The 17,070-nt window shown below is 32.9% G+C and overlaps 1 protein-coding gene across 1 annotated transcript in view; it reads right to left on the bottom strand.

Annotated features, from left to right (window-relative positions):
- The window catches only part of LOC142343927 (uncharacterized), a 32,568-nt gene that overhangs the window by 7,807 nt on the left and 7,691 nt on the right, over positions 1–17,070 (bottom strand). Inside the window, exon 2 of the mRNA XM_075395327.1 lies at positions 10,204–10,309. Coding sequence (XP_075251442.1) covers positions 10,204–10,309 — 106 coding nt within the window. The remainder of the gene's footprint in view (positions 1–10,203; positions 10,310–17,070) is intronic.

Genomic DNA, 17,070 nt, shown 5'->3' on the forward strand with positions numbered 1-17,070 from the left:
GTCTCTCTCATTTTCTCTTTCTCTCCGGATCTCTCTCTCTCTCTCTCCTTTTTCTTTTTCTCTATTTATCTATCTATCTTCTTTATCTCTCTATCTCTCTCTTCTTCTCTCCTCTCCTTCTCTCTCTCTCTCTCTCTCTCCTCTCCCTCTTCTGTATCTTCCTCTTTTTCCTTATATCTCTTTCGCTCTCTCTCTCTCTCTTTCTCTCTCTCTCTCTCTGTCTCTCTTTCTAACTATTTCTTCCTTTTTTATATTTTTCGGTCTTCTCTTCATTTCTTTTTCTTTTTGTTCTGTTTATTTAAAGAAACTTATAACGCAACTTCATCTTATAACCAAACGGAATTCATAAAGAAAATCACAATTTCACCAATTTTTCGTGAATGAAAACACTTGAGACCCAAGTGAAATGTTTTCCAATTAAACAGAATGTTTTATTTGCAAAATTGACTAGCAGGCCCGTTAAAGCAATCTTCAAAATGTTAAGAAAAACTTCTGGAAAAACGGAAAAACATTTGTTCACATACCAATATTATTTTCAATGAAGCATTCACAGAAAAAGGAAAATTTGCTTTTGATCTCAAAATAAAAAAATTCTCCCCCAAACTGAAGAAAACCAGCGCAATGGCCTTCCAATTGAGCGCAAACTCCAAATCTGTGTATAAATAGAAGTTTATTGGTTTTTTATGAGAGTGACACAAGTGGCTAATGTCTCAAGACAATTCCGTGGAAAAAGGAGTGAGTGGAGGCTAGTTGCAACCTGCGAGTGGTCAGCTGCAAACTTCACAAGTAGCTTAAAACACAAATGGAGCCTCCTATAAAACATTAATAATTTAAAAACTGCAAATGATTTCAAAAAAGCAGTTTCGAGTGCTTAAAAACGTAAAATTACACCAGGAAAAAATCTAGCTATCAAACGTTAATAAGTATAAAGATCATCCTGGTCCCTAAAACCCCCCAAAAAAATTTTTAAAAAATGAGCAAAAGCAATTAGAAGTTTTTCGACCGTAAGCAAAGAGAAAATACAAAAACCTTTTACCAAACAAACCTATTCCGCAACTGCCAAAAAAGGAGAATGGCTAGTGACAGAAATTTCGCAAAAAAACAACTTTATCGAAGCTCAGAAAAAAAAGAAAAAATAAAAGGGTGGAAGTGAGGGACAGAGAGATAGAGATAGAGAGAGAGGGAGAGGGAAAGATAGAGAGGGACAAAGAGAGAGAAACAAAGAGAGAGAGAGAGAGAGAGAGAGAGAGAGGAAGATATATATATATATATATATATATATATATATATATATACAGAGAGAGAGAGAGAGAGAGATAGATAGACAGTGCATGAGAGAGAGAGAGAGAGAGAGCGAAGAGAGACATTCAAATCGAGATAGAAAAAGAGAGAGAGAGAGAGAGAGAGAGAGAGAGAGAGAGAGGAAGAGAAAGGACAGAAAAAAAATAGGGAGACAAGATGGACAGCCTAGCAAGGAAAGAAGTGGAGAAAAAAAATTGGAATCAGAAAAGATACCATTAGAAATGCGGAGAAAGAGGAGTAGCAGAACGAAGAGATTACACAAAGTGCTTTGACCGGATGCGCTCAGATCGATAAATCTAATCTGAGAAAATTTTTTTCATCACGAGGTAGTGATATTGCGTGGAATGTTTGTCCAAAAAAATTCAAAAGAAGGGTTGGCTTTTTCTTGAGATTATTCATATAGGAAAATCTGATTTGAACACACGAGGATCACACTAGAAATTACCGCTTTTTGAGATGCCTCGTAGACCAAGGTCATGACTCATTGATATTTGTCATGATTGATATAGAGCGCTACAAGAACCGACCAAATTATCACAACTGAAATCGTTTTTCTGGCCTTGAACTAATTGCTTTTCCAAATATGATCGGCTTTGTTAGTTTGTCTTCCAATAGGCTAATTGTCTTTCTCTCCCTTTCTGTGCATTTTTCTCTCTTTCTCTCAGCTTTCTTTTTCTCCTTTTACAACTCTCTCTCCCTCTCTCTGTAAATTGTGTTTCTTTCTCGCTCCCCTCCTCTCTCTCTCTCTTTCTCCTTTTGTTCTTTTTTATATATATATATATATATAAATATATATATATATATATATATATATTTATATATATATATATATATGTATAAATAAATATATATGAAGAGTGGACAAAGAGGAAGAGAATGACCTTAGAGAAATAAGGGACTTAAGTTAGAAAAAATCGAGAAAAGTATTGTGGAAAAACTGTAGAAAAGATACAGTTTAGAGATGTGGAGAAAAAGTAGTAGCAGAAAAATGATATGACACAAAATTCTTTAACTGGATGCTCTCGAATCGACTGAAAATACTTTTTGAAAAAATGCATCGCCAGGCACAAGCATTTCAGGGAATATTCAAACAAATAAGCCAAAAATAAGAAATGTAGAAGAATTAATACTTGAGATATTTCATTTCCGAAACTATTGATTGGAAACACAGAGATTACACTAGAAATTACCGCTTTTTGACATGACTTCTGAATCAAAGCTATGGTTCAGTGGTATTTGTGAATTGATATAATGCTACAAGAACCAAGAACAGACCAAATTATCTAAATTGATAGAATCTGACCGGTTTTATGAGAGTCTTACACTAATAGGAGGAATTTTGAGGCCCTTTAAAGAGTAAGCCATAACTAATTGCCCGTCTGAAAAGAAGATCAATTATCAGATTGTGAAGTCAGGCCTTGAATCCCCAAAATCGTCCGCACAGCATTTGTATCTCTAACATGAGGTGCACAAAAACCTACTGGGGAGGACCGACTAACCGGTGTCTCAACAGTACAGGGGTGGGTGTGAATCCCATTGGGCGAAACGCCCTCGCCTTAGAGTAATAGTATAATAAAGTATTATTGAGCGTGAGATATCACCACCTATTCAATCTGGCTGAAAATTGGAGGACTCTCCCATCTAACTATGGGGTTTAATGCATCCGTAATGGTACTCCAGTTAATCATTTTTAACATTTCACAACTGACTTTAACTATTACATCCCAAAATAAGGGGATTTTGGGGGTCAATTACCGACCCGAAATTGGCCCTCTTAAACCCTAAATACACAACCCAAAAAATATATGGGAGATCCCCAATTACAAATGGAGTTTAATGAACGCATTCCTGTAACCAAAATCGATATTTTGTGCATTTTTTCTTGTGAAATACCTCATGATAAGCATGTAATCAGGGGGTCATTTTCCGAGTGAAAATTGAACCCCTGGATCTCAGAAGACCCTCTACAAAATTGATATGGGGAATTGCCCATAACAACTGGAGTTCAATGCAACAATTTTTGCAGTCAAAACAAACAAATTTTGCAGTCAAAACAAAGCAAACAATTCCGAGTTTCACATTAAGCTAAAATAGAATATCAATATTTGAAAAATTGTGTTACAAAATAAACATAATGATAATCCCTATTAACTGAGAAATCTGAGAAATTAAAATTTGCAATTGGGACAAAAAATTTTTCAACTTTACTATGTCTCGGCATAGCCTGAAATGGGCCCAAACAAGGTTCGGCGCATAAAGAGCCAAAATTGAACCCTCAACTAAAAAAATCATATAGAAAATGTATATGGGGATACTACCCACTATCTGAGTAATTCAAGGACCGCATATATGTGGGGGTTATTCGGGAATTTTGGGATACCGAAATTTGGGTGACACAAATTTGACCCAAAAACGCTATTAATTTGAATATTGCCCTTGAATAAATTTTTGACCGGGCAGATTCAGGAAACAAGCAGGTTAGCCATAGCACGAAGCGTTAAATACCAACAAAATGTTACCACGGTCGTTAGTATTGTTGCAATACTTTCAGAGATATTAACAAAAATTTGAGTTTAATCCATTTTTTTGTTCTAAGTAACAGTTATGTCCAAAAGGAAAATAAATTGATCGCCCCAAAGCTCTACTTCTAGGTGAAAATAAATTTCCTACCTCGCGTTACAGGCAGTTTTATTTTTAGAAGTTTAAACAAACAAAAGTTCCCCAGAAACTCCTTGATTCATGAGAAAGCAAATATTGTCGATTTTCCAGAAAACACAAGTTCATTGCCAATAACAGTCATTGCTGCTGGATGGAGAAGGCCAATTGTAACCAAAGACATGACTCTCGAACAAAGACTTTGGGTAAAAAATACAATTTTTGCTGTTTTCTTTCAATTATTTTTATTTACTCTGTTAATCAAGACATTTTAGTAATTTAATTGACATATGCGAGCCAGCGCAGTTCAAAGTGAACGAAATGGGACTATGGGATTTTTGTTTAATGTAATAGCTGGAACGAAATTTAACAAAAAAATGTGAAGCGAAGGAAAAAAATTATCTATGGTGAGTGACCAATCTGTGAACTAGCTCTTATAAATATTCAACTTTATGATAGTAAACTAAAAACTAATAGCCTACTGCACTTCTTTTGTAGTGGTTCTTTCAGCATTAATTTCAATCAGGTACAATGAAACGGGTTCTGAGCCAAAAAAGCATCAAGACCTTAACTTTGTTCCGTTACGAAAATCGTTTAAAAAGCGGCAAATTCCACGAAAGCAGTTAAACCACAAAACTATTAATCTCAGTCAACACTTTTTTCAATTACAGTTCAAATTGAGTTCGAATAAACAAATAGATTAAATATTTTTTCTTTTTATGAGGAGATATTGCCAAAAACAATATACCGTATCCAATATACCGTATATCTGAGATATCCAATGAGCTCATTTTGTGTGTGTAACTTGGGTATTCTTAGTACTAAAATATTTGTGACACTGATTTTTATCAAAACATGCTGTTGTATTGAAATTTTCTCTTGAAAACATTTTTGACCAGGCACGTTAAGGGAACCAACTGCAACCGACGCAGGAGAGGTTAGTATCAACAAAATGCGGCTACGGCTCTGAGCATTTGTGAAGACTTTTTCGAGATATTGAAAAAATTTTGAAACTTACATTTTTTTATCTGTATTTTGTTTCAGTTCTTCATAGCAAAGGTGCTCAGAAAAACCCCAGAAGATCTTGTAACGGTTTTAAGCAACAGTTTTGTCCATTGCAGTTCTTCCGACCTCGAGTTCAATGTTCTACATTGAAATTTGTTCTGAGCACCAAAAGTCCTCGGAGTTTAAATATGTTTCATCAACACAAATTTTCCAAAAACAATCAATTGCAAAAAAGCCCTGAATAACGGTTGAACATTGAAAGACAATTTTTTTGTATGTATCTGCAGTGCTGTTTTGAATCAGCAGTGCTATTTTGTTGGATAATGCTCCTGAATAAATTTTTGACCAGACAGATTTGGGGAACAAACTGGTTAGCAAAAACAAGAGGCATTCAGTACCAACAAAAAGTTATTACGGCCGTTGGAATTGGTGAAATACTTTCGGAGGTATTAACAAAAACTTAAAGTTAACCACAATTTTTGTTTCTGAGCAATGTTTCAGTTCATGGGAAATTGCTCGGAAAAAGCTACAGAACGTCTTGTTGCGTTGTTCTGGGTAACAGTTATGTCAATTAGGAAAATAGATTGATTGCCCCAAAACACAACAACTAAGCGGAAAACAAATTTCCCAACTCGCAGTGAATGCAGGTTAAGTTTAAGAATTTTAAACAAACAAAAGTTCACCAGAAATTCCATGATTCATGAGAAATAAAAAAAGTTGTCGATTTTCCAGAAATAAGAGTTTTTCGCAGTCATTGCTGACAAGGCTGGTTAAGGGAACCAACTGGCAACCAACCGACGCAAGAGAGGTCAGTATCAACAAAATGCTGCTACGGATCTATGTATTTATGAAGACCTTCCCAAGATATTGCAAAAAGTTTGAAAAGTACAAGATTATTTGCTATCCAATGATTGACTCAATTCTCCAAAGGTGCTGAGAAAAAACATCAGAAGATCTTGTAAAGATTCTGCAGAGTTGTTTTGAATCAACAGTGCTATTTTTTTTAATCTTGCCCTGGAATATATTTTTTATCAGGAACATTTAGGGAACAAGCTGGTTAGCAAAAGCAAGAAGCGTTCAGTACTAACAAAATTTTATCACGGCCGTTAGAATTGGTGAAATACTTTCCGAGATATCAACAAAAGTTTAATGTTATCTACATTTTCTGTTTCTGTGCAATGACTCAGTTCATGGGAAACTGCTCGGAAAGAGCTCCAGAACGTCTTCTTAAGTTGTTTTGAGTATTAGTTTAGTCAATTAGAAAAAAAACATTGGTTGTCCCAAAACTCGACAACTACTTGGAAAATAAATTTCCTAACTTGCAGTAATTGCAATTTAAGTTTAAGAAGTTGAAACAAACAAAGCTTCAAGGAGCTTCATGATTCTTGAGAAATGAAAAATTGTCGGTTTTTCAGAAAACAGGATTGTACTGCCCATAACAGTCATTGCTGCTGGATGTCAATTGTACCCGTAGATATGAATATATGATTCTCCAACAAAGACTTTTGTGTAAAATAACAATTTTTGCAAATTTCCCTCAATTATATTGAAATCCTCTGTTAATCCAGACATTTTATTAATAGAATTGACATATGCAAGCAAGCGCAGTTCAATATCAACGAAATGGCACTATGCGATTTCTGTTTGATATAGTAATTTGGGAGATATTAAACAAAAAATGTGAAGCAAAGGAAAAATGTTTATCTATGATCAGTGACCAACCTGTGAACTTCTCTTATAAAATACCATCTTTATGATAGTAATATATAAAAAATTTAACCTACTGCTCTTCCTTTGAAGCGGTTCTTTCAGCATTGATTTCAATCAGGTACAATGAAACGGGTTCTGAGCCACTAAACTGTTTTGACCTTAACTTCGTTTCGTTAAACAAAATGTTCAAAAAGCAACGAGTTCCATGAGAGCAGACAAACCACAAAACTATTATTCTCAGTCAAAACTATTTTCATTCACCGTTCAAATTGAGTTCAAATCAGCCATGCAAAAAACAATGTGCCGTAGCGAATGACCTAATATTGACCTCATGTTTCACTTTTCCGTATATAAGACCTTCAAAACGTAGAAAAAAGCTACAGTTTATATAGTGATACTCTGAACTGTAATGGAAGTCTTAAAAATGTCAATTTTTAATTGGGTCAAAAAAACTCATTTGTTTACTATGTTACCGCCGACACAGCCTGAAATGGCCCAAATCAACGTTCGGCCCATACGGAGCAAAAACTGACACCCTCTATTCAAAAAAACTAAGTTAAAAAATTGTATAAGGATACCGCACGTTAACTGAGGTATCCAAGGAGCTCATTTTGCTTGGGTAACTTGGGTAATCTTAGTACTAAACTTTTTGGGACACAGATTTGACTAAAACTTGCTTATGTTTTTGAAATTTTTTTTGATTAATGTTTTGACCAGGCAGGTTAAGGGAACCAACTGGCAACCGACGCAAGAGAGGTCAGTATCAACAAAATGCTGCTACGGCTCGTAGTATTTGTGAAGACCTTCCCGAGATTATGAAAAAGTTTGAAATGTACAAGAATTTTTGCTATCCGTTTATTGCCTCAACTCTCCGAAGGGGCTGAGAAAAAACTCGAGTAAAGGTTCTAAGCGACAGTTATGTCCATTGCATTTCTTCCAATTTCGAGTTCAATGTGCTACATAGAAATCTGTTCTGAGCGCCAAAGTGCTCTGAGTTCAAATATGTTTCCAGAAAGCAATTGTTCAAAAAACCATCAATTGCAAAAAAAACCTTTAAATAACGGTTGAACATACGATTGCAAATTTGTTTGTATATATCTGCAGAGTTGCTTTGAATCAACAGTGCATTTTTTTGAATTTTGCCCTGGAATAATTTTTTGACCAGGCAGATTTAGAGAAAAGGCTGATTAGCAACAGCAAGAAGCGTTCAGTACCAACAAAATGTTATCACGGCCGTTAGAATTGGTGAAATATTTTTCCGGGGTATTAACAAAAGTTTATTGTTATCTACATTTTCTGTTTCTGTGCAATGGCTCAGTTCATGGGAAACTGCTTGGAAAGAGCTCGAGAACGTCTTCTTAAGTTGTTTTGAGTATTAGTTAAGTCAATTAGAAAAAAACATTGGTTGTCCCAAAACTCGACAACTACTTGGAAAATAAATTTCCTAACTTGCAGTAATTGCAGTTTAAGTTTAAGAAGTTGAAACAAACAAAGCTTCAAGGAGCTTCATGATTCTTGAGAAATGAAAAATTGTCGGTTTTTCAGAAAACAGGATTGTACTGCCCATAACAGTCATTGCTGCTGGATGTCAATTGTACCCGTAGATATGAATATATGATTCTCCAACAAAGACTTTTGTGTAAAATAACAATTTTTGCAAATTTCCCTCAATTATATTGAAATTCTCTGTTAACCCAGACATTTTATTAATAGAATTGACATATGCAAGCAAGCGCAGTTCAATATCAACGAAATGGGACTATGCGATTTCTGTTTGATATAGTAATTTGGGAGATATTAAACAAAAAATGTGAAGCAAAGGAAAATTGTTTATCTATGATCAGTGACCAATCTGTGAACTTCTCTTATAAAATACCATCTTTATGATAGTAATATCCAAAAAAGCTAGCCTTCTGCTCTTCCATTGAAGCGGTTCTTTCAGCATCGATTTCAATCAGGTACAATGAAACGGGTTCTGAGCCACTAAAGTGTTTTGACCTTAACTTCGTTTCGTTAAAGAAAAAGTTCAAAAAGCGACCAGTTCTAGGAGAGCAGACAAACCGCAAAAGTATTATTCTCAGTCAACACTCTTTTCATTCACAGTTCAAATTGAGTTCAATTCAGCCATGCAAATAACAATGTACCGTACCAAATGACCTAATATTGACCTCAAGTTTCACGTTTCGGTATATAAGACCTTCAAAACGTAGAAAAAGGGCTACAGTTTATATAGTGATACTCTGCACTAAAATGGAAGTCTTAAAATTGTCAATTTTTAATTCGGGCAAAGAAACTCATTTTTTTTACTATGTCACCGCCGACAAAGCCTGAAATGGGCCCAAATCAAGGTTCCGCCCATACGGAGCATTGACACTCTTATTTCAAAAAAAACTAAGTTAAAAAAATGTATAAGGATACCGCCCAATATCGGAGGTATCCATAGAGCTCATTTCGTTTGGGCAACTTGGGTATTCTTAGTACTGAAATTTGTGTGACACCGATTTGACTAAAACTTGCTGTTGTTTGGAAATTTTTTTTTGAATAATGTTTTGACCAGGCAGGTTAAGGGAATCAACTCGCAACCGACGCATGAGAGGTTAGTTTCAACAAAATGCGGCTACGGCTCTTAGTATTTGTGAAGACCTTACCAAGACATTGAAAAAAGTTTGAAATGTACAACATTTTTTTCTCTCGGGTTGATGGCTCTGATCGGTTCTGAGCAACTAAAGTTCTCTCAGTTTAAATACGTTTCCACAAAGCAATTGTTCAAAAAAACCATCAATTGCAAAAAAGCCTTTAAATAACGGTTGAACATTCGATGACAAATTTTTTTGTATGTATCTGCAGTGTTGTGAAAAGGTTCTGATTTTCATTCCGAATCAGACCTACTTCAGAAATGAATTCTGAATTTTCCTCTGATTTAGAGGAATTAAGAGGACATAGAATTTGAGTTTTGCTCTGGTTCAAGGAGGTATCAGAATCAATACAGAAACTATTCTGAAAGCTCTCTGAATCAGTACTGAAAGATAATATTATTCTGAAAATGTTATGATTCAGTTCTGATGCTGACTGAATGCAAGGTACGGGCATACTTCAAAATGTTATAATCCATTATTGCATTAAGGCATTTTTGATTTTCTAAAACGAATAAATCTTTTTTTCCAAGCATGTGAATTAAAAATATAGCCGAAAAGTTAAAAATTTGCATGCCTTCAGAGTAATCAGAATTATAAAAAATTTTCTTGTTATTGATTAATAAAATTTCAATCTGAGTGTAATATCTTATGATAAGAGTTAATATAAAAATGTTTAAAATTTATACTAAATTATGAACTTGATAGAGATTTTACCAAAATGTTTAACCAATTAAATGCATGCAGTTAGTTGGCTATAGGTGGTTATATTAATTGGCTATATTTGTTTCAATTCACGCTGCCTCAATTAATATTTGTAATCAACATTTTTAAATATAGGGATATGCGTTAAATATGTGTGTGTGTGTGTGTGTGTGATATAAGGGAAAAAACTTTCTCTGTCTGGTACCATCCCGATGCCCAGAAAGAAGTTTCAGTGAAGTTCTGAACAAACTGGTCCGGCCATTGGGGTGGACTTGGTGTTGAATCAGCACCCAAAACTCCTGAAAAAATGTTGATTTCTACCATTGGAGAAATACTGCTTTCCTGTTCTCTGAAGAATGTCTGCTTGACAAAGTTTCCGACAAATAATTTAAAAAAGTAAAAATTTTCCGACGAATAATTGTTCCGACCCCCACTTTTGTGGGGAAGGAGGAACTATATACTAAAATGGGTTTTTTGCTCAGTCAATTTTGGCCTATCGATATATTCATCGTAGAGTTGTGAGTGGTATCAATAGAAAGCACGTACATCCTAGAATGTGGAATTAAAAAGATTTTTTCAAATTTCGTTTTTTACAGGGAGTTATCGAGCTTTTGTGAATATTCGGCAGTTTTTTTTCAAATTTTCCAGAAAAATCGCTAAAATTTGGCTGAATTTTGCCAATATAATTCTAAACATGTTATTTTTTACGTTATGATATAGTGTTATTGTTTTCATTTAAGATAGAAGAGCTTTGCTGAATTGTTTGATTGAAGTTTTCTTGGCTAAAATTTTTGATAAACTATTCAAAAACCGAACTTTTTTCATGAAACATAGCAGAGAATATGCGTTTTTTGTCAACTATGTTAAAATTTGCCTGAGGTACAGACCTAGAAACCCCTAACGCAAAGTCCGTAATCTCCAAAAAAACTCCCATATAAGTCTTCTAGAAAAAAAACTCCCATATAAGTCTTCTAGAATTAAAGATTTGCCGTTTACTGCAAATTTTATACAAAAGCATCTTTGTTTTTTTTTTAATTTTTGAAATAATTAACTCACTGAATGACCTACTTCACAAACATTTGGAACAAATGGTTGTTTTCTTTGAGCGCCACAAAATAATGGATAGCTTTGATTTCATCACGGATTCTTTTAATAAGAAATTTTTAATTTTTATTTGGTCGCTGGTTTTGTTTTCAAAACGATTTGTTTCATTGTCTTTTTAGGTTAATTACTGACACAAAACTGCAATCCACAGCTCAAATAGTTACAGCTCGCATTCACAAGAAAATGAGGTCAAATGTACATATAGTTTGTTTCCAGAGAAAACCTAATGCTTTTTATAGTTTATACGAAGAGTTTTAGTAAACTTTAAGTGAATTCTTGTTTTCATTTTACCTCCAATTTTTTTGCAGTCTGATTGCTAATTCGCACTGATCAAAGATCCAAATGCTTTCTTCAAGAGGCTTATGTTAACCTATACAATGCTTTCGGTTGTTATCTAGTTTCTATTATGACCTAAATATTATTGTTTTAAGAAATTTTTAGTAATCGTGGTTTTTTGAGCTTGTTAATTTTTTTACCTCAGTTCTGTCAATTTTATGTTTATTCCCGATACCTACAGGTCAAGATTAAGGCCTTTAAGACTTAGTCAATTTGTTTCAGAAGCATTTTGTGAGCATTAAATAGTTTTCAAATGTTTTTTGGTTCTTTTTGTTGTCATTTTAAGATAGTCTTTTTGCTGAAAGTCTTTATGATGCTCAATGGAGACTGAAATGGAGATTCAAGTTTCTCGAGTTGGACATCTTATAATTTTAATGGCTTCAGCACTGCGGTTTCGTACAGTTGTTTATAAAATTTTTTATTTTTGCTTGATTCGGCCCTCTATGTTATATTGTTTTCATTCATTAAACGGTTTGTTGAACGATATAACACTTTTTTTCATCTCGGCCTCATTTGAGAGATGTCGTGAATTTATTTTGAACCAAAAAAATTTTTCTGTTCGTTAAACGTTTGGATTGCTGTCTTTAGGGCTTAGTCAATTTGTTTCAGAAGAATTTTGTGAGTTTTAGATACTTCTCAATATTTGTGGTTCTTTTTGTTTTCATTTTAAGATACACCTATTACTGAAAGATTTTATGATGTTCAGTGGAGATTCATATTTCTCGAGGTTGACATCTTATAATTTTAATGGCTTCAACACTGCGGTTTCGTACAGTTGTTTATAAAAGTTTTTATTTTTGCTTGAATTTAGTGTTATTTTGTAGTTTTATGACTTAGTCTCAAAAAAGTGGCAATGATTTTCTGAGCATTGGCAATCATTTTTCTGTAAATTTGTAGGTTATTGTTTATATATACAAGTCAAATCTATTGTCCATTGAAATAAAATTTGCTATTCTTAACTTTTTTTTTCCTAAAATGGTCGTTCCTCTTGGTACTAGGAGTTTTCATGAATTACACGTGATTCTTGCATACTTGCCGATTTTTTTAGATTTATGTTTCCATTACACAATATCACAATAATGGCATTTGAAAAAAAACTTCATCAAAAAATTTATTGTTCTTAGTGAACAGCTTCAATTTTAATTGGCCGAGAAATCGTTTTCTTGCAAATTCTGAATTTTTTTAACTTTGCCGGTATCTGTTCTTCTTTTTCTAGTCGTATGACATTTTTTGTATATTAAAAGGTCTTAAGCACTTTCTTTAAATGAATGTCACAAGGATCTTCTTCGCTACATATTGTTTTCAATTGTTTTGATTTTAATTTTTTTTTTAAAAACGGCAACATTTTTTAAACTTTCACTTTTTGCTTTTTTCAAGTCGACATCTCATCAAGTCGCATTGCGAAAAAGTACCATAACTTTTTTCCTGAAAAAGTACTTGTTTGTTTCTTTTACATAGGTTTTATCTGATGCAATTTTGATTTCATTATTAGTTGTTTTCTTAGAAAAATGGACAACGAATTCTTGCCGTAATATATATTTGTAAATTTTTGTTTTTTTTTCGCTGTCTTTTCTGGTAGTCACATTAGTGACCGGTCCCATCGGCCCTCTAAGTTATATTGTTTTCATTTAAGATAGAAGAGCTTTGCTGAATTGCTTGATTGAAGTTTTCTTGGCTGAATTTTTTTAAAAACTATTCAAAAACCGAACTTTTTTCATGAAAAATAGCACAGTATGCGTTTTTTGTCAACTATGTTAAAATTTTCCTGAGATACAGACCTAGAAACCCCTAACGCAAAGTCCGTAATCTCCAAAAAAAACTCTATTTGAAATTAGTTACCCCATATAATCTTCTAGAATTAAAGTTTCGCCGTTTACTGCAAATTTTTTACAAAAGCATCATTGATTTTTTTAATTTTTGAAATAATTAACTCACTGAATGACCTACTTCACAAACATTTGGAACAAATGGTTGTTTTCTTTGAGCGCCTCAAAATCAGGGATAGCTTTGATCTTATCACGGATTCTTTTAATAAGAAATTTTTAATTTTTAATTGGTCGCTGGTTTTGTTTTCAAAACGATTTGTTTCATTGTCTTTTTAGGGTAATTACTGACAAAAAACTGCAAACCACAGCTCAAATAGCTACAGCTCCCATTTACAAGAAAATGAGGTCAAATGTACATATAGTTTGTTTCCAGAGAAAACCTAATGCTTTTTATAGTTTAAACGAAGAGTTTTAGTAAACTGTAAGTGAATTCTTGTTTTTATTTTACCTCCATTTTTTTGCAGTCTGATTGCTAATTCTCACTGATCAAAGATCCAAATGGTTTCTTCAAGAGGCTTATGTTAACCTATACAATGCTTTCGGTGGTTATCTAGTTTCTATTATAACCTAAATTTTATTGTTTTAAGAAATTTTTAGTAATCGTGGTTTTTTGAACTTGTCAATTTTTTTTATCTCAGTTCTGTCAATTTTTTGCCTAATCCTGATACCTACAGGTCGAGTTTAAGGCCTGTAAGGCTTAGTCAATTTGTTTCAGAAGCATTTTGTGAGCATTAAATAGTTTTCAAATGTTTTTTGGTTCTTTCTGTTGTCATTTTGAGATAGTCTTTTTGCTGAAAGTCTTTATGATGCTCAATGGAGACTGAAATGGAGATTCAAATTTCTCGAGATTGACATCTTATAATTCTAGTGGCTTCAACACTGCGGTTTCGTACAGTTGTTTATAAAATTTTTTGTTTTTGCTTGAATCGGCCCTCAATGTTATATTGTTTTCATTCATTAAACGGTTTTTTGAACGATATAACACTTTTTTTCATCTCTGCCTCATTTGAGAGATGTCGTGAATTTATTTTCAACCAAAAAAATTTTTCTGTTCGTTAAACGTTTGGATTGCTGTCTTTAGGGCTTAGTCAATTTGTTTCAGAAGAATTTTGTGAGTTTTAGATACTTCTCAATATTTGTGGTTCTTTTTGTTTTCATTTTAAGATACACCTATTACTGAAAGATTTTATGATGTTCAGTGGAGATTCATATTTCTTGAGGTTGACATCTTATAATTTTAATGGCTTCAACACTGCGGTTTCGTATAATTGTTTATAAATTTTATTATTTTTGCTTGAATTTAGTGTTATTTTGTAGTTTTATGACTTAGTCTCAAAAAAAGTGGCAATGATTTTCTGAGCATTGGCATTCATTTTTCTGTAAATTTGTAGGTTATTGTCTATATATACAAGTCAAATCTATTGTCCCTTGAAACAAAATTTGCTATTCTTAACTTTTTTGTTTTCCTAAATTGGTCGTTCCTCTTGGTACTAGGAGTTTTCATGAACTACACGTGATTCTTGCATACTTGCCGATTTTTTTAGATTTATGTTTCCATTACACAATATCACAATAATGGCATTTGAAAAAAAACTTCATCAAAAAATTTATTGTTCTTAGTGAACAGCTTCAATTTTAATTGGCCGAGAAATCGTTTTCTTGCAAATTCTGAATTTTTTTAACTTTGCCGGTATCTGTTCTTCTTTTTCTAGTCGTATGACATTTTTTGTATATTAAAAGGTCTTAAGCACTTTCTTTAAATGAATGTCACAAGGATCTTCTTCGCTACATATTGTTTTCAATTGTTTTGATTTTAATTTTTTTTTTAAAAACGGCAACATTTTTTAAACTTTCACTTTTTGCTTTTTTCAAGTCGACATCTCATCAAGTCGCATTGCGAAAAAGTACCATAACTTTTTTCCTGAAAAAGTACTTGTTTGTTTCTTTTACATAGGTTTTATCTGATGCAATTTTGATTTCATTATTAGTTGTTTTCTTAGAAAAATGGACAACGAATTCTTGCCGTAATATATATTTGTAAATTTTTGTTTTTTTTTCGCTGTCTTTTCTGGTAGTCACATTAGTGACCGGTCCCATCGGCCCTCTAAGTTATATTGTTTTCATTTAAGATAGAAGAGCTTTGCTGAATTGCTTGATTGAAGTTTTCTTGGCTGAATTTTTTTAAAAACTATTCAAAAACCGAACTTTTTTCATGAAAAATAGCAGAGTATGCGTTTTTTGTCAACTATGTTAAAATTTTCCTGAGATACAGACCTAGAAACCCCTAACGCAAAGTCCGTAATCTCCAAAAAAACTCTATTTGAAATTAGTTACCCCATATAAGTCTTCTAGAATTAAAGTTTCGCCGTTTACTGCAAATTTTTTACAAAAGCATCATTGTTTTTTTTAATTTTTGAAATAATTAACTCACTGAATGACCTACTTCACAAACATTTGGAACAAATGGTTGTTTTCTTTGAGCGCCTCAAAATCAGGGATAGCTTTGATCTTATCACGGATTCTTTTAATAAGAAATTTTTAATTTTTAATTGGTCGCTGGTTTTGTTTTCAAAACGATTTGTTTCATTGTCTTTTTAGGGTAATTACTGACAAAAAACTGCAAACCACAGCTCAAATAGTTACAGCTCCCATTTACAAGAAAATGAGGTCAAATGTACATATAGTTTGTTTCCAGAGAAAACCTAATGCTTTTTATAGTTTAAACGAAGAGTTTTAGTAAACTGTAAGTGAATTCTTGTTTTTATTTTACCTCCATTTTTTGCAGTCTGATTGCTAATTCTCACTGATCAAAGATCCAAATGGTTTCTTCAAGAAGCTTATGTTAACCTTTACAATGCTTTCGGTGGTTATCTAGTTTCTATTATAACCTAAATTTTATTGTTTTAAGAAATTTTTAGTAATCGTGGTTTTTTGAACTTGTCAATTTTTTTTATCTCAGTTCTGTCAATTTTTTGCCTAATCCTGATACCTACAGGTCAAGGTTAAGGCCTGTAAGGCTTAGTCAATTTGTTTCAGAAGCATTTTGTGAGCATTAAATAGTTTTCAAATGTTTTTTGGTTCTTTCTGTTGTCATTTTGAGATAGTCTTTTTGCTGAAAGTCTTTATGATGCTCAATGGAGACTGAAATGGAGATTCAAATTTCTCGAGATTGACATCTTATAACTCTAGTGGCTTCAACACTGCGGTTTCGTACAGTTGTTTATAAAATTTTTTGTTTTTGCTTGAATCGGCCCTCTATGTTATATTGTTTTCATTCATTAAACGGTTTGTTGAACGATATAACACTTTTTTTCATCTCTGCCTCATTTGAGAGATGTCGTGAATTTATTTTCAACCAAAAAAATTTTTCTGTTTGTTAAACGTTTGGATTGCTGTCTTTAGGGCTTAGTCAATTTGTTTCAGAAGAATTTTGTGAGTTTTAGATACTTCTCAATATTTGTGGTTCTTTTTGTTTTCATTTTAAGATACACCTATTACTGAAAGATTTTATGATGTTCAGTGGAGATTCATATTTCTTGAGGTTGACATTTTATAATTTTAATGGCTTCAACACTGCGGTTTCGTATAATTGTTTATAAATTTTATTATTTTTGCTTGAATTTAGTGTTATTTTGTAGTTTTATGACTTAGTCTCAAAAAAAGTGGCAATGATTTTCTGAGCATTGGCATTCATTTTTCTGTAAATTTGTAGGTTATTGTCTATATATACAAGTCAAATCTATTGTCCCTTGAAACAAAATTTGCTATTCTTAACTTTTTTGTTTTCCTAAATT

This window comes from Convolutriloba macropyga, chromosome 8, assembly GCF_964194025.1.
Source record: "Convolutriloba macropyga chromosome 8, txConMacr16.3, whole genome shotgun sequence".
In the NCBI taxonomy this organism is placed as follows: domain Eukaryota; kingdom Metazoa; phylum Xenacoelomorpha; order Acoela; family Convolutidae; genus Convolutriloba; species Convolutriloba macropyga.